Here is a 24,793-nt window from a genome sequence, read left to right as displayed (position 1 = left end):
ATAATCTGATAGAGTTTCTATTCACTAGTTACTGCTAGTTTCATTTTATATTTGAAAATATTATTTCTATTATAATTTTCAACTTCGTCGGAATTTAATTATAATGTCTCCATACATAATAATTAATAAGTAGATTCTTACTAAATAATTTTGAACTTTGCAAGTTCAAATTAATAAGCAAATGATACTTATTCTGATATGGGTTATCTTGATAACAAAATATTACAAACATAATTAGTTATAAATTATAAATAAATAATGCCTTTATATGGTATTTAGTTATAAATAGACAAAAGCACCTAGTTACACACTAATTTTAATTACTTATTTGTTTATTAATTCGAAATATATATACGAAAACATTATGTATGTACGTAAAAATATAAATCTTTTTAAAAATAATAGTGACACACATAATTTCAATACAAGAAATAAAAACAAATTGAATGTTCCTTGTTATCGCCTTAGAAAAGTCAGTACATCTTTCATGGGGAACTGTATACGTTTTTATAATAAACTTCCAGATGACGTTTTACATTTAAATGAAAGAAAATTTAAGACATATATAAATAGGACTCTCTGTACAAAAGCATATTATAAATTAAATGACTATCTAAATGACAAAACTGCATGGATTTGAATTTTGTATTAATGTGAATTGTATTGTAAATGTAATTATTGTATTTTTTTTAAATCAATATTATTTTATATGGTAATTATTATAATTATAAAATGACGTATCATAAGAATCTGTAACAGATGTATATGAATAAAGATGATTGATTGATTGATTAAATACTATTACTTCGATAATAAAAATGAGCTAAAATTGTTTGTAACTTTTAACAAATATAAAAAAATTACAAATTTTTCCATATATTACAGTGTTGTAACGAAATCAATTCACTTATTATTTCACCTTTACTTGTATATGCAGGTATATTCTATAATAGATAAAATTACAAGTACGCCTTTTCAGGATGTAGCGATGTTTAAAAATTATTTTAAAATATACCTAAGATGTCTATAAAGTAATTTAAACATTGCTTAGTTGTGTAATAATAAGCAAAACAGACACGTTTAGATCAACAGCATATATCCGAAACGAACGTACCATGCGCATTGTTATAAAAAAAGAACAGAAGTATGGGGTAGGTAGGAGGGAGGATTGGGTTGAAAGATGCTGAGCCCCTTTTCTGCAGTAAGAACTATATGGAAGTCTAGAAAAATCCATACTTTTCACATTAGGCTAAGAATCTATTTACTTACTGTACTTGTTTTATCATAAATAACTAAATAATTATTTTATCAGATCGCAATGCAATACTAGTTGCATTCGTAGGAATAGTATATTGGTATTTACTTAAGTAAATTTATTTTTCTGAATGCGATGAATTCTCATTAAATTCGTCGTTTATACAAATGAATTTTATTAGAAACTAGCTTTTACCCACGACTTTGTTCGGATGACTGGAATAAAAAGTAGCCTATATCCATCCCATATTGCAGTAGGTACGTGTATACTAAATTTCATAGTGATTAGTTAAGCCATTAAGGCTCTATAAGGTAACAAAAAACATACTTTTACATTTATATTATATAGTAAGCATTAGTCATTAGCACACTTAGATTATCAAACATAGGATTTTTTGTTCTGTATAAATCTATGAAAATATATAGATAGGTGTCTAAATTAAGGTATGTAAATTAATTACCACATGTATTTATTGCCTAAAATATTAAAATACCATATGCCTTTTAACTTCATACGTGCCTACTTACATTATCATAACGTAGGATAAATAATAATAATGAACTAAGCAGGTAGGCAGGTATTAGCAAAATTATTATTCGTTTACAAACAACACAACAGAGACCTGACAGTTATAAAACTGGTAGATAGGTACTGAGGTATGCCGTCGAGAAGGTCGTAATAAAGATTTTTTTCTTAAAACTATGTCGGAAATCTATTGTTCGAATCTTTTCATTTTTTTTTTGTTATAATGTCATTGTTCGCTATAATGGTTCCAGGTAAAAATAATGTGTTTGTAAAGGACAGAGGGTCATGACGCTCTCGTTTATTTCCACGTAAAGCGACACCAAGCTCACCCCGTGAGAATTTTGTTTCCTATCCATAGAAAAGTTATGGTTCTTAAGAATATTATTATAAATATGGAAGTTTGTTATTTTGTGATGCTTTTGGGGCCTTATTTTTTACAATCAACCGTCATGAAATTTAACATATGTATATCTACCTACTTATATGTGAGAATACTTAAATATAGTACTTTTAAATTTTATCAATATCATTTAGTAATTTAATAATAGTTATTATTCGATTTAAAGACGTAACAATGAATTTTTTGGCGCAGTTAGATATGTGCTTATTTACAAATGATTCAGTCAGTAGATATCTGAAATTTATTTGCTATTATTGTAAAATATTCCTTAGGTAGACATATATAAAGCTTATTATCGCGAACACAGACTGGCAATGGCGTCAGGCCAAGCGAGGTGACGCACTAACCCCACACTGCGACAGCCGTTGTTTCCTATGATATGACGTCATCTCACGTTTGACTGGTTTGACGGCCGTTGGATTTTACCAGACAGCTGTTGTAAGGCAATTTAACTGATGATGCATTGTGTAGAAAATGCAACTAAACTACAAAACTTCATGAAATATAATAGGTTGCCGCTGGGGGGAAAGTGATTGTTAGTAATGGAGACTAAAAATCCCATTGCTAGCAATATACCCAACCAGGTCGACCTCCTCGCGGTTCCCCCTGGAAACTATCATGGTTAATTCCTGATGAATTGATCATGATGGGCTAACTGGCCTGGTTTTCATTCTCATCGATCACCCTTCACTGGTGCTCCGCCAACGTATCCCGTTAGCGTAGGCGGAGTTACCATTCCATTTTCATCCACCAAAAAAAAAAAAAAAAAATAGGTTGCCGCTAGATGCATATACTATTTAGTAAATTTCTGTATAAAAACGGAAGACCACACACATAGTTATATACCTAAGTGTAATTTCTTATATAGATTACTAGGGCCTGCAGCTTTGCCTGCTTGACCGAGATATATAATCGATTGACCAGAATAAAAATTAGCTTCAATTCATGGCTATCCATGCCAAATTTTATGACGATTGTTTGTTAGACGCCAAAATGTAACAAATGCCCACATATATGATTTTTTCCTCATTGTCTTCCTCTGATATTACCTGTATTCCCTTCCCTATTTTACCTACTTGTTTCAACCGATTTCAAGAAGAAAAAGGTTCTTAATTAGTTTTTTTTGTTTTGTTAACTCATTACTTCGTCAGTAATTCGATTTGGAAGTCTTTTTTTTTATCTGAAAGAATATACTTATAGATTGCTCCCATAGAAATTTTATCAAACTCGATTCAGTACTTTATTTTTTCAAACCAAATAACTGGTTTTGGCACTACTGAAGTCAGTTATAGTTTTGTGGAATTTCTTTATTTAAGCTTTACACAATCTGTGTTCTTTTTTATAAAATGTAGCTTATTGCCATTTAAGTGTGGCCTGTAGTGAAGCCATCTTAAATATTGCTAAATATTTTGTTATTATAAAAATGATTTAGCTTCTATGCGTCTTACATCGTACGTCTTACATCACTGAAACTTGAAAAATATATATGTAACCTATAGGTATACAGTAGAGACATATCTTTTCTACAGTTTTATGTTCCGATTTTTATTTTAATTTAAAATTCAGTAAGTTAGTATCTCTATTGACCAAGTAAGTTGTGTCCGCATAATTGTTTGTCTATGCATAATAATTAAGATTGTTTACAAAAAAAAACCGATGTTGTGATAAAACCAGTTATTTTGATTTAAAATTTAAACTACTAAACAGATTTTGATAAAATTTCTACGGTATCAATCTGTAAGGATCCTTGGTACTTACTGCTACTATTATTTCAGATAAAAATAAAGAATTTTCTAAATCGGTTTGCAGCTGATGGAGCTAAGAGGTAAGAAACATAAAAAATACAAACAAATTGAGAACTTCCATTATTTTTAAGTTGGTTAAAAACCGCAACACCTATGTGTACCGTGAAGCAACCTCTACAGCTGTAGCGAAAACGTTTTTTCTAACAATGTTATTTAGGACAATATGAACACGTTTTCGTAAATGGCGAATAATTATTTTGATACGTCCCTTGTAACATTGTACATTATATTTATTTAAAAAAGGAAAGAGAATGTTAGTAATACGAGAAGCTTGGAAGCTATCGTGGATAATAAAAAGCGTATTGGCCACTATGGGCTAACTGACCTAGTTTCATTTTTATCGCTTTACCCTTCCATCCTCCGCAGGCACCTCGTCATTGTACATTGTTAGCGTAGACAGACACACCATTTCATCTTTATTCATTAAAATTACTCAATACTCTGTAATTTATATTAGGGAACAATTGTGTGAAAAAAATTATTAAGGTATTCAGATCTACTTATGATCCCTTTTCATTATTTACATTTAGCTTATTATTCTCCCGAACAAATACCGAAATACAACGTATCGACCTCATCCTCATATTTATGTAGGTATATTTCCATGAAAGCGTAAACAACCTTGAGACTGATATCTCGTGACGAATTTGCACTTTGGCATCTACACTAATATTATAAAGAGGAAAGATTTGTATTTTTGTGTGTATGTATGTTTATAATGAATAAACTCCTTAGTAGAAAGAACTACTTAGTCAATTTCAAAAATTCTTTCACTATTAGAAATCTACATTCACCCTGAATAATATAGGCTATATTTATTTCTAAAAGATTAGGGATCCTTACTAAAACTTTAGTAACGTAACCTAAGGTGTAAAAAAATGCTATAAAGTATCTTTCGTCGCGTGCGCTACGGAAACTATTGGTGATAGAACAAAAGTATGTTCTACAATATTGAAGAAAATATCAATAACTACAAAAAACTTCATCATCATAAAAAAATGTTAAATGTTGTAAAAATGTCCCCATGTTAAATGTTGTAAAAAGCCGGGACGGGCCGCTAGTTTATTATATTAAGGCACACAGTAATGCGAGGGTCTTGCCAAGAATTTTTTTTTAATGGACTATAATGGAATGGTAACTCCGCCTGCGCTATCGGTTTACACTGGTGGGGCACCAGTGAAAGATAATAGGTGAAAAGGAAAGGCAGGTCAATTAGCCGAATTATCGTGAGGAATTTAACAATAAATTAGTCACGATAGTTTCCAGGGGAACCGCGTAGAGGTCGACCTAATGGTATATTGATAGCAATGGGGACTAACTACCCCTTTACTAACAATCCCTCCTCCCTACCAAGAAAGTAGAGACTATTAATTTTCAAGATTTGAATCCTCGTCATTTACTGAGAAAATTAATGATTCTTAAATATTAACCGGGTTAGAAAGGGTATTATTTTTTAAAGGAATAAAATAACTTTTCACTTTGATACATTTAATCGTTGCAGACGGATTTACATCCAATTTTTATTCTAAAGGAGTTTCTTTTTTTACCATTCGTACATAGTAAATATTCTTGCAATACAAATAATTACTACAGTCGCGAATATTCAAATAAAACTTTCTTAATATTTTAAATATACTGATAACCGTCTAGCAGTTCCTTCAAAAAAAGATTAAAATCATTCTATCTTTCCAATTTAGTTTAAATATAAAAATGATTAGAAGACTGTCATCATTGTGTTCTCTTGTATTTGATATTTATATGTTGTATTTAACGTGTGTATGTATGTGTGTATATGTATATGTATATATATATATATATATATATATATATATATATATATATATATATATATATATAAATTTTGTATATATTTACAAATTTACAAAACTAATATATATATATATATGTGTGTGTGTATGTATGTATGTATATATATGTGTATATATATAATTATTTATAATTTATGTAAATATTTATTTAAATTTCTGTCTTGCACTACTACTGCCCACTCACTACTTCCTATGCCACTGCGTTAGGTTGACTGGAAGAAATCTCTTTTAGAGATAAGTTCGCCTTTGCTAACATTGTTATTAACTTATTGTTGTTACTGTATGTTTTAGTGCAATAAAGAATATATAATAAAGAATATATAATAATTATATTTTATTTTATTAAAGTTAGCCACTAATAATTTTTAATTTTGACTAGGCAAGTAACATAAATAGATTCTAACTCTATTTTTACAGATACATATTTAATACCATCAAGAATTGTCTACATTCAGATAGATCAATACATGGAATTGGTTTATAGTTGACTGAAATTATTTTATTAATTTTCTTACGCTTACCAAGTAGATACACCTTTTTTTCTTATATAAATATCCAAAATTCCTTTTTAATATTTACGGAAGATTACTATCTAGTTTCATACGTAACCCCTTTTCAATAGCCAAGTTTCATAGGTACTGCAAATAATTTAGGTAACATACACATAAAATGTATTTATTATACCTAAGTAGTCTAAGCACCGTCTCTGTCTTTAAAGTAATTATTATCAACATTTCCATTCTTCTACGTCGTGGCATGTGACATGATCAATTTCTGGAACAAAAAGAAATTTATGTTGAAATTATCATTAAAGTAATGATACTATTAAATGACTCATTATTAAAGAATGGTGAGTATGGTGAGTTATACAATATTTTTATTATTTAATACTAAGTTAATGTATGTGTAAACCGATATCAATAATTATAACCAATTGTCATATTACACTGATTACATCTACTAATTATTCATTAGAAAGCATAAAGGAATATATATTGTTAATAAATACAATACACGCCGTTTAAGTAATTTCATTATCTGTTAATGATAACATTTATCATAGCGTGGCCACAGTAATTAGTCAACGTGACAGCCATTTTACTTCAATAGCAATAACTGCAGGTAAGGCCAAAGTTGTATATCGCATATAGCTGATAAGAGAAGTCGTTTAAATGTATTAATACGAATATAAAATTTCATAGGTTGAATTATTTGTTTAAATTATTGGGTTTTGTATGTATTGAATCTTTACTAATAATATAAATTTGAATATGAGTTTGATCGTTAACTTCTGACGATTTAACTGGTTAATTAATCAACTAGGAAAGGATATAGGCTACTTTTTATCTCTGTCTAGTCGCGTATTCAATGTAATAATGATATAAACAGATAACAGTTTCATACTTCTGCGGATATCATCGTTTTTCAATAATATTGTAACCAATGTTTTTGTTCCAAATAAAGAATTATTATTATTATTATAATGAAAAAGTAAAACATTAATAAATATATTTATTTAAATAAACAGATAACAAAAATGGGCTTTTTCAATTTGATTCGATTTGCTTTTTATAATTCAATAACATGATATAAAATTCAAATGTAAAAAAAAAAACAGTTTAAATATAAAAAGTACTTACAAAAAGAAGCAACATATAACATTAATTATAAACGTTATTATTATTTATTAACATGTATTACAATTATTAAGTTATACTTTGGATATGATGCATTAAATTAAGAAATGTATTTATTGTAGTGTAGAATTATCATGGCCTCTTAGCTGTCAAGTAATTCAAGATTTGTAGATATAATTTTGCAATTTTAAAATTAAGAGCGTAAACTACAAATGTTTATGTGCGCTTTTAACGTACAATTTTATAACTACCGACCTCCATCTCGACTTCGCACGGGTAAATAAAAAATATATATTAATATAGCCTAGTTACTCGTTTATAATGTAGCTTACTATATTTTGCGTATAATACAAACAGCTACTTACAGATATAGATAATATCTATTGTTGCGCTGTATTACTTACAAATAATATATACATATATATATATATATATCTATTTTAATAATATATAATAATAATATATACTTGCAAATAAATTATATATGAATCTGTTATATATAATTATGTAAAATAAAAATGAAATATTGAAATACTAAGAAGAAAGTAGTCTATAGAAATATGTACACAATTTAGCGAATGATGCTAGAGCTATATTTATGAATTGAGTGACTTTTGACTCTTAATTGGTAACGGACATAGCGTTAATATTATAAAGTTAATAGTTTAATATTATAAATTAATAGTTTAATTTTGTTATACTACTGTCATATCTTGTCATGTAATGAAGTAATCAAGCAATTATCTATAATTTGTGTATTGTGTTGAGGCAAGTAAATGGACCGTATGCTAATTATTATTGTTAAATATCGGTTGCTGTCAATAGATGGCTATACGAGGAAATAATGTGAATTGACTTTCTAGCAATATCAACCTATATACGATTATATGCAGTAAATTAATAACCAAAATATATATTGCTCGTTGTAACTAGGAAGGTTTATTAATTATCTAAGAGGACGTACCTCAAGGTGGTGTACTCTCTCCCCTACTTTTTTCCATCTTTATTAACGCCTTAACTAAAGTACTCTCTTGTCATTTCCATCTCTATGCTGACGATCTGCAGTTGTACCGCTGTTTCGACATTATTTCTATCAATCACGCTATTGCTACGATAAATAATAATAACCTTGAGCAAATTTTTGAGTGGACTACAGCTCATGATTTGCTTGTTAATGCTAAAAAATCTCAATGTATTATCATTGGCAGCAGGTATATGCTAAATATGCTAGACTCTACCAATGTTCCGCCTGTAACCTATGATGGGAGCGTAATTACCTATGTTAACTCGGTAAAGAATTTAGGAATACCTACTTGTTGATCGTGATCTTTCCTGGTTATCCCATATTAATTTTATCAGTAAAAGAATGCACGCAGCCGTTCACTCTTTGAAACGTCTCCAAAACTTTTTTCCTATCAAAACAGATCAATATATGTCACACACTCCTTCTACTTATTCTTGATTACGCGGATGTTTGTTTTCTTGATTCCACTATTGAACTTCAGAACAAACTAGAACGTCTCCTGAATCTCTGTATTCGTTTTATATTTGGAATACGTAAATTCAACCATGTTTCTCACTACAGAAAACAGTTAAAATGGCTTCCTTTTCAGCTCCGACTTAATGTACACATACTCTCTTTTCTTTATAAAGACGAACTTATGCACACCGGTCAGGGTACGCAGCGTCAGGTGTTGCTGTGCTTCGAGAGCTCTTCTGTTCGATTCACTGACGAATGCGTACCATGCCGGCGCGGCATAAGTTATACGCGGGCGGATGTACGTCTTGTATATTCCCATTTTCATCTGGAGAGGGAGGTTTCTGACGAGTACCGGACGCAACAGGTACCTGGCTGTTCTTGCCTTTTGGCGGACCTTTCTGATGTGCGTTATGAAAGTCAGCCGGTGGTCGATTTCCACCCCTAATTAGATGGCGGTGCGGGACCACTCGATTGGGGAGCCGAGCAGGCGTAGCTGCGGTGGAGTTTTTCTCATGTTGACTGTGATCGCCTGTGTCTTGCGCACGTTCACCGACAGGCGCCATTTATTCAGCCATTCTGGCAGGGCATCTAATATTGTTTGTATTTTTGACGCCGCGTGATTGTTGTTTAGCGAGTTCGTGGCGTATACTGCATCGTCGGCGTAGAGCGCCAGTGTGGTTTGCTCTGTTGTTGGGATGTTGTCGGTGTACTGCGCATAAAGCACAGGCGATAGGCAGCTACCTTGAGGGACGCCCGCTCGAATGGGACGCTCACCCGAACAGGTTTGTTCAACCGCCACCATAAACCGACGATTCCTGAGGAAGGAGGCCACCATTTGGATGAGCCTTCTTGGCATTTCCGTCTGGATGGCCAACTTGTACAGCAGACCGTCGTGCCAGACCCTGTCGAAGCTTTTTCCATATCGAGGAATACTGCAACGGCGACATCCCTCTTGTTGATCGTTGCAGTGATCGTGTGCAGTATCCTAATCAGCTGCAGGGTGGTGGAATGTTCGGCTCTGAACCCGAACTGTTCTTGTCTGGGCTTGATGTAGGTGGTTATGTGTTTGAGGAGTAATCTCTCAAACATCTTCGACACATGCTGCAACAACGTAATTGGCCGGTACGATTCCGGTTGCAATACGTTCTTGCCGGGCTTAGGCAGCGTGATAACTTTGCCTATCTTCCATGTGTTTGGGAAATGCCCTGTGAGCATAATACCATTGTACAGGCGTGTAACTGCCGCTATAGTGCGCGGCGGCAGGTGGTGCAATGCCGTATTCGTGATATTATCGCTGCCAGGGGCCTTCCGAGGCTTCGTTTTTCTTAATTCACGCTGCATTTGTCCCGGCGTAAACACCACACGGGTCTTCGTGTGGCGCTAGAGGCGGAGCCAGGTAGTTCAGGATGTAGTTAACCACCATGGCAGCATGGTCGGTATCTACATTCCAGGTGGTCGGCGTGGATTTCCGCACGGTATGCTGCACGGTTGCCAAACAACATTTATTTGTTGGTTCAATCAAATTTCAATCCCCCTAATGGTAGAAATGGCCAGGCAGCAGCGAGAGAAAATCGATAACATATGGAAGAATGAACTGAGCGGGCTAGATAATTTTTTTTAAAGAATTAGATAATGTCAAACCAATGTCTAATTCTTCTAGTAAACTAAGTAAATAATACTCATACATACGCCTACACGGCATGGAACTCAAACACTGACACCAATAATGGAATATCGCTACTACGGATAGCTGAGAGAATGGATATCACCGTTCACGGACCAGAGGTTCCAACTCACTATCCCTACATACAACACATTGCAAGCGCCCGACATTCTAGACTTCGCCCTATACAGAGGTCTAGATAGCCAATCGACGCAGGAAGTCCTTCCTTCTCGAGGACATCCACCGCCGGAACGATTGGATAAAATACAGGGACTCGATGTAGGAAAACACGCCCAAGACGGCCGCCTCGACCCCTTCTGATATAGACCAACACGCCAGAGACCTGTCAGTCTCTATGCAACAGGCAATGAGGGTCGCAGCCCAGCCGGGACCTGTACGTACGTACACAGGACCAATGAACGGATCCCGGCAGCAACCAAAAAGAAGCTCGAACAGAAACATCAATTACGTAGAGACTGGCAGTGGACAAAATGCACCAGCCTTAAGGCGAGGTTGAATAAACTCGCGGAAGAAATTAAGCGAGACATCAAGTCCCATAGGAACGAGAGCTGCGATCGATACCTAGAAGACGCCGGCGACGACTGGAATAGCATACACCGCTTATGTCGTCGGCTGTCCAAATACCAGTCTCCAGTCCGAGCACTAATGGCGTGCGACATGACGCCGAGGTACCGCGCAGCAGACCGTGCGGAAATACACGCCGACCATTTGGAGCGTCAGTTTCGGCCTAACCCGACCGTTGATACCGAACGTGCTGCAATGGTGGTCAATTTCATCACCGACTACCTGGCTCTGCCTCTAACGCCGCAAGAAAACCCGGTGATGTTCACGCCGGGACAAGTGCACCGTGAAATAATAAAAACGAAGCCTCGAAAAGCCCCCGGCAGCGATAATATCACGAATACGGCATTGCACCATCTGCCGCCGCGCACAATAGCGGCAGTGACACGCCTGTACAATGGTATTATGCGCACAGGGTATTTCTCAGACCCGTGGAAGATAGGCAAATTTACCACGCTGCCTAACACCGGCAAAAACGTATTGCAACCGGAATCGTATCGGCCAATAACGTTGTTGCAGCATGTATAGAAGGTGTTTGAGATATCTTATCGGTTTTCGCGTCCAGTTCGTTAGTTCGATTGCCCCCAACCGTTTCGTATTGATTCCGTACCACCCCCTCCCCGCGCGCCTCCTATACGTAAACTCTAACCTAACCTAACACCTAACACAACTTCCGCTCACTTCTCCCTAATTTTATCCTCACCTATCCATCCCAGATTTTTTCTTTCATTTTTCCCTTGCCGTGCGCGTCGTCCCGAGCGCGCAGACACCCCACTCGACGCGATCTGAACACATTTTACAAAAATCGTCGCATGTCTTTTCGATGTCTAAAAAGACACCGACCACTACTCGACCGTGGTTGTACTCGGCAGTGAGTTTGTGCAGCACGCGCGCCAGCTGCAGATTGGTCGAGTGCCCGGGCCGAAAGCCGAACTGTTCACTTCTAGGAGTGAAATGCCCGGCTAACCGCCCGAGCAACAACCTCTCAAACAGCTAAGCCATGTGCGCTAGTAGCGTGATGGGGCGGTAGCTTCCTGGCAGGCGGCGATCTTTACGTGGTTTGGGGAGGACGATTACTCTACCCAGTTTTCAGGACTCTTGAAAATAGCCGGTGCGGAGGATTCCATTGAAAAGCCTGTTGAACGCTACCAGGCATCTTCGCGGCAACTGCATTAATTCGGCGTTGGAAATTCCATCGGGCTCCGCAGCTCGGCAGGCGAGATAAATTCTACGCCTATCAGCGGCGGGGACTCGCCCGATAGGAATTCCTCTACGCTCTGTGTCACTCGCTCGTGATGCTCGACGGATACAAGTCACCGGTTCCATTGTACTACACACACTATTTTATATACTGTACTACACATTGTGACACTTTACTGAAACAAAACTTTAACCCAAACCCTACTGTTATGCAACAAAGCAATATTATCTAGTTAAGGTGACAGTTATTTCGAAAAAAAAAAATCTTTATTACAAAATTTTTCGATACCATCCATCAATCCATGACAATTACTTAGGAACAGTGTGTGTAGATACGAGCTAATATAAGATATAATATTTAAATTGCAGTTTGTCCAATTTTGGTTTATTGAATTCTTGACTGTCCAGTACCCGATGAATTGATGAACTTATTGTATTCTGAATTCTACCTAATTGAATTCACATATATATGTATATGCAGCAAATTGTCAGCCAGCGAAAATACTACCTAGCCGTAGGTAGAGACGATAGACACAAACAAATGGGTTATGCATGTAGAAGTTACAAGTAAATGGTTTATATTTAGGTACATATATAATACTTCATTGTCTATTATATGTCTAGTATATTTATAAATATAATAAAAATTGTGGTCGCTTGTTCCACGTCGGGTACAATTTGAAACTTTACTTGACCGTTATAAAAATAATTGTTTTATTAAAAATTGTGTTCTCGAGTGTGTGGATACATTATAATTAAATTCCGACGAAGTTGAAAATTGAAATAGAAATAATGCTTTCAAACATTATATAAAATTAAACTAGCAGTAACTAGTGAAAAGAAACGCTAACAGATTATACATTATATATATAAAAAGATTTCGACCGCCGCCGCCATTTTGCAGACAACTGCTGCGCAGCACCTTGTTCCCGTTTGCCTGCGGCTATATAAGGCCCTCATGACGTCAGCGCCCACATTCTAAGAAACCGAAAGGCAGGAGCCACCGCCAGAACTCGCTCCAGATCGACACACAAAGATCGCACAGTCCCCACAGCCGTGGACAGGGGCAACCTAATGGCCCCGGCCAATCCGGCAACAGAGCGGTCGCGGAAACCGCCTCAGAAGAGGAGAAAGAGGGGGAGAAAAAGCAGAGGCAACAAAAAGAAAAATGCTTCCGGGTCCGCGGAGCAGGCCCCCGCACGCAGCAACAACACTACACGCCCGCCAGCGGTCGCCGCCCTTGATGCTGACGCGACAACTGATGCAGCAACTGCAGCCCCAAAAAAAACCGCCGCTGCCGTACCTACAGCACAGGCAGCACAGATACAAGTCGTCAGCAAGGGGAAGATGGCGAAGCGTGCTAAGGAAACCAGCACCTCCACCAACACAAGCACGGCAGACATGGTGAAAACTATGCTCACCATCCTGATGGAGGTGCTACTTGCGGTGCAAGCCGGATCGGACCCAGTGCCGGCGATCACCGCAGGAATGGCGAGGCTTTCCAACACTAAATGGGACTAAGATTGCTGCACTGGAATGCGGACGGGGTCCGCAAGAAGACAACTCTGCTCCGGACGCTGCTTGTGGAGTACCGTGTCGACGTGTGTCTCATTTCTGAGACACTACTGGGAGCTCTCGACACACTCCGCATTCCAGGATACCATACATACCGACAGGACGAGATTACGGACGGCCAGAAGGCATATCGCGGGTTGGCTGTCCTGGTGAAAAGGAACGTAGTGCATCAACCGCTCCCCCGGGTGAATCTCACATCCATGTACGCACTCGGTGTCGAGCTATGCGTAGACAGAAGCCCCATCCGTGTGTTTGCAGTATACAAACCACCACTGAACAGGATTGCAGCTGCAGACGTCGCCGTCATCTTCGATTCGCAGCTGCCCACTGTCGCCGCAGGCGATTGGAACTGCAAACACACGGCCTGGAATTCCAACAACGACACGCCAGAAGGAAAAGCACTACTAGGGACAGCTGAGAGAATGGATATCACCGTGCACGGCCCTGAGGTTCCAACTCACTATCCCTACACTTCAGCACATGCTCCAGATGTACTGGACTTCGCCTTATACAAAGGACTAGACAGCCAACCGACGCAGGAAGTCCTCCTCGAGGACATCCAATCCGACCACCTGCCGGTGTGCATGGTTATCCCACAAACACCGACGTTCCTGACGCCGCGTCTCCCACGCCGCCGGATCGACTGGGTGAAATTCAGGGACTCGATGGAGCACAACACGCCCATGATGGCAGTCTCAACCTCGTCTGAAGTCGAAGAACTCGCTGCTAATCTGTCAGTCTCCATACAGCACGCCATGGACATCGCAGCGCAGCCGGGACCTGTAACAAGGACCGGACCGGAAGAAATTAAGCGAGACATCGAGTCCCATAGGAAGGAGAGCTGCGATCGATACCTAGAAGACGCCGGCGACGACTTAATTTCTTCCGCGAGTTTATTCAACCTCGCCTTAAGGGTGGTGCATTTTGTCCACTGCCAGTCTCTACGCAATTGACGTTTCTGTTCGAGCTTCTTTTTGGTTGCTGCCGGGATCCGTTCATTGGTCCTGTGTACGTACGTACAGGTCCCGGCTGGGCTGCGACCCTCATTGCCTGTTGCATAGAGACTGACAGGTCTCCGGCGTGTTGGTCTATATCAGACGGGGTCGAGGCGGCCGTCATGGGCGTGTTTTCCTACATCGAGTCCCTGTATTTTATCCAATCGTTCCGGCGGTGGATGTCCTCGAGAAGGAAGGACTTCCTGCGTCGATTGGCTATCTAGACCTCTGTATAGGGCGAAGTCTAGAATGTCGGGCGCTTGCAATGTGTTGTATGTAGGGATAGTGAGTTGGAACCTCTGGTCCGTGAACGGTGATATCCATTCTCTCAGCTATCCGTAGTCCGTATGAAATAGAAATAATGCTTTCAAATATTATATAAAATTAAACTAGCAGTAATTAGTGAATAGAAACGCTAACAGATTATACATTATATATATAAAAAGATTTCGACCGCCGCCGCCATTTTGCAGACAACTGCTACGCAGCACCTTGTTCCCGTTTACCTGCGGCTATATAAGGCCCTCATGACGTCAGCGCCCACATTCATTGCTCAGCGTTGGTGTAGTTTAGACGTGCTCTTGTGTCGCGCATTATTTCACAAGTATTTCAAGAAGCGAATTGTGTGTAACATTGTCTCACGGCAATATTTTCTAACCCATTTTTATCCATAACCATGGGTTACATTACAAACGACAAATCTGTTGTTGACACTTGTGAGAGTAAAATCGAATCACTCTCAAATTGGATCCGTCAAGTTAAAAGCAAATCTCGCAGTGCCAAGAAAAACAAAAGTCGTCATCTCAGAATTATCGCGATTTTGAGCACCTCTCTATCACGTGCCGAGAATGAGCTCATTGCGGAACAAAGAGAACGTGCCAGAATTTGGGCGGAAATGGAAGCAGACCTCGGACCAACAACAAATAAGGAAGAAGAAATGGCCAGGCAGCAGCGAGAGAAAATCGACAACATATGGAAGAATGAACTGAGCGGGCTAGATAATTTTTTTAAAGAATTAGACAATGTCAAACCAATGTCTAATTCTTCTAGTAAACTAAGTAAATAATACTCACACATACGCCTACACGGCATGGAACTCAAACACTGACACCAATAATGGAATATCGCTACTACGGATAGCTGAGAGAATGGATATCACCGTTCACGGACCAGAGGTTCCAACTCACTATCCCTACATACAACACATTGCAAGCGCCCGACATTCTAGACTTCGCCCTATACAGAGGTCTAGATAGCCAATCGACGCAGGAAGTCCTTCCTTCTCGAGGACATCCACCGCCGGAACGATTGGATAAAATACAGGGACTCGATGTAGGAAAACACGCCCAAGACGGCCGCCTCGACCCCGTCTGATATAGACCAACACGCCGGAGACCTGTCAGTCTCTATGCAACAGGCAATGAGGGTCGCAGCCCAGCCGGGACCTGTACGTACGTACACAGGACCAATGAACGGATCCCGGCAGCAACCAAAAAGAAGCTCGAACAGAAACGTCAATTGCGTAGAGACTGGCAGTGGACAAAATGCACCACCCTTAAGGCGAGGTTGAATAAACTCGCGGAAGAAATTAAGCGAGACATCGAGTCCCATAGGAAGGAGAGCTGCGATCGATACCTAGAAGACGCCGGCGACGACTTAATTTCTTCAGCTATCCGTAGTAGCGATATTCCATTATTGGTGTCAGTGTTTGAGTTCCATGCCGTGTAGGCGTATGTGTGAGTATTATTTACTTAGTTTACTAGAAGAATTAGACATTGGTTTGACATTGTCTAATTCTTTAAAAAAATTATCTAGCCCGCTCAGTTCATTCTTCCATATGTTGTCGATTTTCTCTCGCTGCTGCCTGGCCATTTCTTCTTCCTTATTTGTTGTTGGTCCGAGGTCTGCTTCCATTTCCGCCCAAATTCTGGCACGTTCTCTTTGTTCCGCAATGAGCTCATTCTCGGCACGTGATAGAGAGGTGCTCAAAATCGCGATAATTCTGAGATGACGACTTTTGTTTTTCTTGGCACTGCGAGATTTGCTTTTAACTTGACGGATCCAATTTGAGAGTGATTCGATTTTACTCTCACAAGTGTCAACAACAGATTTGTCGTTTGTAATGTAACCCATGGTTATGGATAAAAATGGGTTAGAAAATATTGCCGTGAGACAATGTTACACACAATTCGCTTCTTGAAATACTTGTGAAATAATGCGCGACACAAGAGCACGTCTAAACTACACCAACGCTGAGCAATGAATGTGGGCGCTGACGTCATGAGGGCCTTATATAGCCGCAGGTAAACGGGAACAAGGTGCTGCGCAGCAGTTGTCTGCAAAATGGCGGCGGCGGTCGAAATCTTTTTATATATATAATGTATAATCTGTTAGCGTTTCTATTCACTAATTACTGCTAGTTTAATTTTATATAATATTTGAAAGCATTATTTCTATTTCATACGGACTACGGATAGCTGAGAGAATGGATATCACCGTTCACGGACCAGAGGTTCCAACTCACTATCCTTACATACAACACATTGCAAGCGCCCGACATTCTAGACTTCGCCCTATACAGAGGTCTAGATAGCCAATCGACGCAGGAAGTCCTTCCTTCTCGAGGACATCCACCGCCGGAACGATTGGATAAAATACAGGGACTCGATGTAGGAAAACACGCCCATGACGGCCGCCTCGACCCCGTCTGATATAGACCAACACGCCGGAGACCTGTCAGTCTCTATGCAACAGGCAATGAGAGTAAGGTACCCGCGCGGGTCAGATGCTGAAATCTTTAAAATTACGCAATCGATTTTCATGCGGTTTTTTTCATCAGATAGTTTTTTTTTTTTATTTAACTTAGAATGGCAAACAAGCTGACGGCCCATCTGATGGAAAGTGGTAACCGTCGCCTATAGACATAAGCAGTACCATGGACATAACAGAGTATACTTTTTCACCCACGATACCCCCCATGCGTTGCCATTCCTGAGGACTCAGGTGTTATTCCTCTGTACCCAGTAAATTCACGCTAAAAATTAACATCCTTTGATCATTTATGTCGAGCAAGTCGGAAGAAAAATTGTATAAAATTCGCTTATCTTGCGCACACTGACTAAATACCAGAGGGAGACTTTGTACAAAAGTCGATTGCTTGGGTACCTCTGTCCCATTCGTGTTTCAACCGTGAAGCAGTTGTGTTTGCATGGCTGTGTTTCGGTTTGAAGAGTGGGATATGGCGTAAATTTACTGGGTACAGAGGAATAACACCTGAGTCCTCAGGAATGGCAGAACAGTATACTCTGTTATGTCCATGGTACTGCTCATTTCTATAGGCGACGGTTACCACTTTCCATCAGGTGGGCCGTCAGCTTGTTTGCCATTCTAAGTTGTATAAAAAAAAAAAAAATAGTTGCTTATAATGAAAAACAATGTTCTACGTTTTTAAAGTACTCATTGAGATCTACAAATAAGCCCGCGATAGCATATGTCTAATTATTACGGTTAGGTCACAATAATCCTTTTTCTTTCTAAAATTACGAATAACCACGCTGATCGCCGTCTGGGTGGTATTTTCATACTCGAGTATTAATCCTTATTCAAATAAATCTATTATTTCCAAAAATTGCACATTGCAATAACCAAGATCCACGCGAGCGAAGCCACGGGCGAAAGCTAGTAATATATAAATGATAAAAGAGTATGAAAAATATTTTATTTACAATTTTTTACATGGAGCTATTGTTATCGTGGCTAACAGCGCCATCTGTCTTGTCGATATCGAGTGAAACCGCCAACAGCACCCCACCACGGGAAACAGCCTCTTCCGAGGGCCCTTACGTCGGCTATAGCGTCAATCATTGACCTGCCCTCTCGGAACCCGTACTGATTCTGGGGCAGATCAGGGCTTACCTGCCTCAGATGTTTATTGAGGCGGTGGGCTAGGACACGCTCAAAGAGCTTGCCCACCTCGTCCAGGAGGACAATGCGCCGGAAGGCCGACGAGGAGTCCAAGGGCTGCCCATCTTTCAGCAGGAGAACCAGTCGACCTGTTTTCCACCGGCTCGGAAATTGCCCCGACTGAAGACAGGCGTTGAAAACCCGCTTCAGTCGGTCTCCAAGATCCATCCGGCCCGGGTGCTGTGGACTTCGCCCAGAGCTTGTCCACGGCCATGCTCATCTCCGCGTCCGTTACCGGTGGAATTACGGTCTCCGGCTCCCCACTACGCCGAGCTACCTACATTGTTTCGGAATACCGAAATATCCGTATCAAAATAATCATTCATAAGACGAAACGATTATTTTGATACGTCCCTTATACATTATATTTATTTAAAAAGGGAAAGAGAGTGTAAGTAATATGGACACTAACCCTCTATTCCTAGTAATAATATATCTTGTCAGGTCGAGCTCAACACGGGCCTCCTTGGAAGCTATCGTGGTTTATAAAAAACGTATTGGCCACTATGGGCTAACTGACCTAGCTTCATTTTCATTGCTTTACCCTTCCATCCTCCACAGTTATAGCGTCATTGTACATTGTTAGCGTAGACAGGCACACCATTTCATCTTTATTCATTAAAACTACTCAAAACCCTGTAATTTATATTAGGGAACAATTGTGTGAAAAAAATTATTAAGGTATTCAGATCTACTTATGATCCCTTTTCATTATTTACATTTAGCTTATTATTCTCCCGAACAAATACCGAAATACAACGTATCGACCTCATCCTTATATTTATGTAGGTATAGTTCCATGAAAGCGTAAATAACCTTGAGACTGATATCTTGTGACGAATCTACACTTTGGCATTTATTATATTAAGGCACACTACTATTAAGTAATACGAGGGTCTTGCCAAGAAATTAGATACTCTATTAATTTTCAAGACTTGAATCCTCGTCATTTACTGAGGAAATCCGTTTTATGATTCTAAAATATTAAACAGGTTAGAAAGCATTATTTTTTAAAGGAATAAAATAATATTTCACTTCGACACATTTAATCGTTGCAGACGGATTTACATCCAATTTTTATTCTATAAGAGTTTCTTTTTTTACCATTTGTACATACGAGTAGTAAGTATTCTTGCAATACAAATAATTACTACAGTCGCGAATATTCAAATAAAACTTTCTTAATATTTTAAATATACTGATAATTATATTTTATTTTATTAAATTTAGCCACTAATAATTTTTAATTTTGACTAGGCAAGTAACATAAATAGATTCTAACTCTATTCATACAGATACATATTTAATACCATAAAGAATTGATTTTATACATATTGTTACAAATAACAATTCCTTACATCTATCTAAATTCAGATAGATCGATATTAGGAGTTAGTTTATACACTCGCGAGAAACCAAATCGACTCAACCCTTGACAGCTGATCGGTACATCGCCGACATACTACTCGGTCATGTTGTGCCCTACGCAAGGTTTGTCGACGAAGGCTTCGTGTTAATGCACGACAATGCCCGCTGTCACACGGCAAGAGTCACTCGACAGTTTCTTGAAGAGGTCAAATTGCGCACGATGGACTGGCCTGCGCTCAGCCCGGATATGAATCCCAATGAGCACTTATGGGACGAGCTTAAAAGAAGAATCCGGGCCAGGAATCCAGTCCCTTCAAGCATAGATGAGCTAAAGGCAGCATTGTTAGAGGAGTGGGACAGCTTTCCTTAAGAAAATGTCAAAAAAATGATAAGATCAATGAAAAACAGGCTGCAGGCTGTAATAAGGGCTAGAGGGGGCAATACAAAGTATTGATTTAATATATTTTTTTTAATTTTTACCATTTTTTGTTTAATTTCTAAAATACGGGACCTAGGCCCTTTTCCTAAATTCCCATTTTTCCTACTCTTACGTTCAAACATCATTTACTTAGGAAATAATTGATGGATTTCAATGATAATGATATCAAATTAAAGCTGACATCTTAAGGTTTCGAATGCCATATCGTTTTTATAATTGACATTTGTCGTTTTAGTAAAATCAATTGATTGAGTCGATTTGGTTGCTCGCGAGTGTAGTTATTGAAACTATTTAAATTTTTTTTTTTTACACATCCAAGTAGATATATCTTTCTTTCTTATATAAATGTGGAAAGATTCTTTTTATTTTTTACGCAAGATTACTAAACTATCTAGTTTTATACATAACTTCTCCTCAATAGTCAAATTTCATAGGCACTGTAAATTATTTAGGTAACATGTACATAAAAAATCACCAGAGGGAGACTTTGTATAAAAGTCGATTGCTTGGGTACCTCTGTCCCATTCGTGTTTCTACCGTGAAGCAGTTGTGTTTGCATGGCTGTGTTTCGGTTTGAAAGGTGGGATATGGCGTTAATTTACAGGGTACAGAGGAATAACATCTGCGTCCACAGGAATGGCAACGTATGGGGGGTATCATGGGCGAAACAGTATACTCTGTTATGTCCATGGTACAGCTCATGTCTATAGGCGACGGTTACCACGTTCCATCAGGTGGGTCGTCAGCTTGTTTGCCATTCTAAGTTGTATAAAAAAAAAATTACATAAAATGTATTTATTATACCTAAGTATTCTAAGCACCGTCTCTGTCTTTAAAGTAATTATTATCAACATTTCCATTCTTCTACGTCGTGGCATGTGACATGATCAATTTCTGGAACAAAAAGAAATTTATGTTGAAATTATCATTAAAGTAATGATACTATTAAATGACTCATTATTAAAGAATGGTGAGTATGGTGAGTTATACAATATTTTTATTATTTAATACTAAGTTAATGTATGTGTAAACCGATATCAATAATTATAACCAATTGTCATATTACACTGATTACATCTACTAATTATTCATTAGAAAGCATAAAGGAATATATATTGTTAATAAATACAATACACGCCGTTTAAGTAATTTCATTATCTGTTAATGATAACATTTATCATAGCGTGGCCACAGTAATTAGTCAACGTGACAGCCATTTTACTTCAATAGCAATAACTGCAGGTAAGGCCAAAGTTGTATATCGCATATAGCTGATAAGAGAAGTCGTTTAAATGTATTAATACGAATAAAAAAATTCATAGGTTGAATTATTTGTTTAAATTATTGGGTCTTGTATGTATTGAACCTTTACTAATATTATAAATATGTATGTGAGTTTGATCTTTAACTTCTGACAATTTAACTGCATAATTAACTTATATAGTATTTGAGATGGAAAAGGATATAGGCTACTTTTTATCTCTGTCTAGTCGTGTATACAAAGTAATAATGAAATAAACAGATAACAAAAATGGGCTTTTTCAATTTGATACGATTTGCTTTTTATATTTCAATAACATGATATAAATTTTAAATGTAAAAAAATTCAATTTAAATATAAAAAGTACTTACAAAAATAGAATATATATAACATTAATTATAAACGTTATTATTATTTATTAACATGTATTATAATTATTACATTGCTATCTGTAACTTCGTATTAATTTAGACAATTTAATTATGTGTAACAATAGTGAAATGTCTAATATTATGCAAATACCTTTGTAATATATGTCTATATAAGTTATACATTGGATATGATGCAATTAAATTAAGGAATGTATTTATTGTAGTGTAGAATTATCGTGGCCTCTTAGCTGTCAAGTAATTCAAGACTTGTAGATACAATTTTGCAATTTTAAGATTAAGAGCGTAAACTACAAATGTTTATGCGCGCTTTTAACTTTCAATTTTATAACTACCGACCCCCATCTTGACTTCGCACGGGTAAATAGAAAATATATATTAATATAGCCTACTGACTCGTTTATAATGTAGCTTACTATAGGTGAAAGAATTTTTAAAATCATTAGAAGTAGTTTGCAGTTTATCCATTACAAACAAATATACAAAAAAACCCTTTCCTCTTTATAATATTATTGTAGATATGGAAAATATAAGAAGTTACACGCAGTGTGGATAAAACCTAAATATAATTATGAGGATAAAACCACGCGGTGAAAACTGACTGTGTAGTACTAAAGGTACATAAATAATGTAGATAAAAGGCCACTGCCCTTGTTTATTGTTATTTTATCTTTAGGCGAAGGTAAAGGAACAATACGTTCCTTTACCTTGCTTCTAGCACTGGTTTTTGTCTAAATATGTGGATAATTTTGTTTATCTTTGAATGCAATAAGTGTGAGTGAGTACAATAGTTACTGTTTTTATTCATAAGATTGTACCACAAAAAAAAAAAAAAACTGATGGAATTATAAGATTTGTTGTAAGAGATTGTTTTTAGCGATAAGGTCGCACATTTGTATATGCACATTCTGTATAAATACTCTTTGTATACATCTCTATAGTACGCAATAAAGAGTTTATTATTATTATTATTAAGAAAAAAGAAATAGCACCGAACCAGAACTGCTTCCTTTTTTTTTTAAGTCGTCGGATAACTTCCTTTTTAAATCGTAATAGTTTTAGCAACATTATTTTTCAAGACAGTTGATAGAGATAGTTAGTTGATAGATAGTTTAACCACAACAGAAAATGAGTGTTTTGCTCTTTTGAGGGCAAAGCAATAACTTGAATTGTAGCCATTTTGTATTACTGTGGCACACGGGGAAAGGAAGAGAAGGGATTGTTGCTTTTTTATGCATTTTGTTGTATTTTTATTTTTTTATATGTATTATCTTATTTCACTGTGCATGTCTATTTATGTCTGTTGTTATTTATGTGCTGTAAGTAATGCAAATAAATTATATATCGATCTATTTATAGATCTTTTTTTTATGGGTGAAAATGGAACGGCATCCCCGCGTGCGCTATCGGTATATTCTGGCAGGGTTGTAGTGAGAGATGATAGGTTTGTTGGTTCATCGTAACGAATTCAAATAAAAAATGTATAACGATGGTTAAGGGGTGAACCGCGTAGAGGTCGACCTGATAATGCACACTATATTGGTAGCAATGGGTGTTTTAGACTACATTTCTATTGATGTGCTATTACTGCTACTTTGACACTATGGTATCAATATAATTTACTCACCTTAATAGGTTGCAATGCATTGGTAAGCTGAGTGCCCAAACTCCTGACGAGCACGACTGGTGGGAGATCAACTGTATACAGCCTATACAGAGCATCCACCGCTATCTGAGTAGGCACATTGTGCCTTTGGCGTGAACTCTCATATCTTTCTAACCAGCTATGATGAGCTATAAGAAAAAAAAATGTGATCCAGAGATCAAATTTCTTTCCTCACATTTCCAAGCATGTTTGAGAAAAATTAACTAATGACAATTAAATAATTATAAATAATTAGTTAATTGCATAATAACGTGTCAACATAGGTACCTAAGTATTTATTAGGCATTGCGTAATTCCTAGTTGAAAATTCCAGAATTGTTGCATTGATATGAAAACAGGTACATTCCTAAATTCTAAACGAAATAAATAAAAAACGATGATAGGCTGTCTTTATTATCATTTCAGCCTATTTACCATATGTCGCCATTGCCTTATTCCATTGTATTTATTAACCCTTTGCACTCCGTTGTCGCCGTATTTGCGACATTAAAATGCTAACAATTAATCCACTGTCGCGGCTACGGCGACGCGATTGTTTTACTGACTCAGCGCCCTTAACACTTAGGTAAACGAAACCGTCTGTAGTGTCTACAGTATTTACGGTATGTTTATAATATTTACATTATAATAAATTATTGTCAAGTTAATGAGTTATTGGTATCCTCTATGAGCTACAAGGCTGGAGTGCAAAGGGTTAAATAACGCTTATGAGGACCTACAATTCTGTACTCATTTTGATTAGATTCCTAGCAATTTCTGTT

General features: G+C 37.3%; 3 protein-coding genes across 3 annotated transcripts in view; 1 reads left to right on the top strand and 2 right to left on the bottom strand.

The window, feature by feature from the left end:
* Positions 1 to 6,287: 6,287 nt before the first annotated feature.
* LOC113519609 (ubiquinone biosynthesis monooxygenase COQ6, mitochondrial) overlaps positions 6,288 to 24,793 on the bottom strand; it is a 38,099-nt gene continuing 19,593 nt past the window's right edge. The window contains exons 8-10 of the mRNA XM_026904728.3: positions 23,994 to 24,160; positions 21,521 to 21,610; positions 6,288 to 6,588 (exon numbers count right to left, since the gene is read on the bottom strand). Coding sequence (XP_026760529.2) covers positions 21,581 to 21,610; positions 23,994 to 24,160 — 197 coding nt within the window. The 3' untranslated portion in view covers positions 6,288 to 6,588; positions 21,521 to 21,580. The remainder of the gene's footprint in view (positions 6,589 to 21,520; positions 21,611 to 23,993; positions 24,161 to 24,793) is intronic.
* LOC128201950 (uncharacterized) lies at positions 15,508 to 16,130 on the top strand. Its single transcript, XM_052900463.1, has one exon. It carries the CDS (start codon positions 15,623 to 15,625, stop codon positions 16,010 to 16,012), a length of 390 nt encoding a protein of 129 aa, XP_052756423.1. The 5' UTR covers positions 15,508 to 15,622; the 3' UTR covers positions 16,013 to 16,130.
* On the bottom strand, positions 16,599 to 17,222 carry LOC113518662 (uncharacterized). Its single transcript, XM_026903626.3, has one exon. The coding sequence runs from the start codon at positions 17,077 to 17,079 to the stop codon at positions 16,690 to 16,692; it is 390 nt and encodes a 129-aa protein (XP_026759427.2). The 5' UTR covers positions 17,080 to 17,222; the 3' UTR covers positions 16,599 to 16,689.

Source organism: Galleria mellonella, unplaced genomic scaffold (assembly GCF_026898425.1).
Source record: "Galleria mellonella isolate WM207_F2 unplaced genomic scaffold, CSIRO_AGI_GalMel_v1 utg65, whole genome shotgun sequence".
Classification (NCBI taxonomy): Eukaryota; Metazoa; Arthropoda; class Insecta; order Lepidoptera; family Pyralidae; genus Galleria; species Galleria mellonella.
The sequence above is the reverse complement of the archived record's forward strand: the minus strand, read 5'-3'. Positions and strand labels throughout refer to the sequence as shown.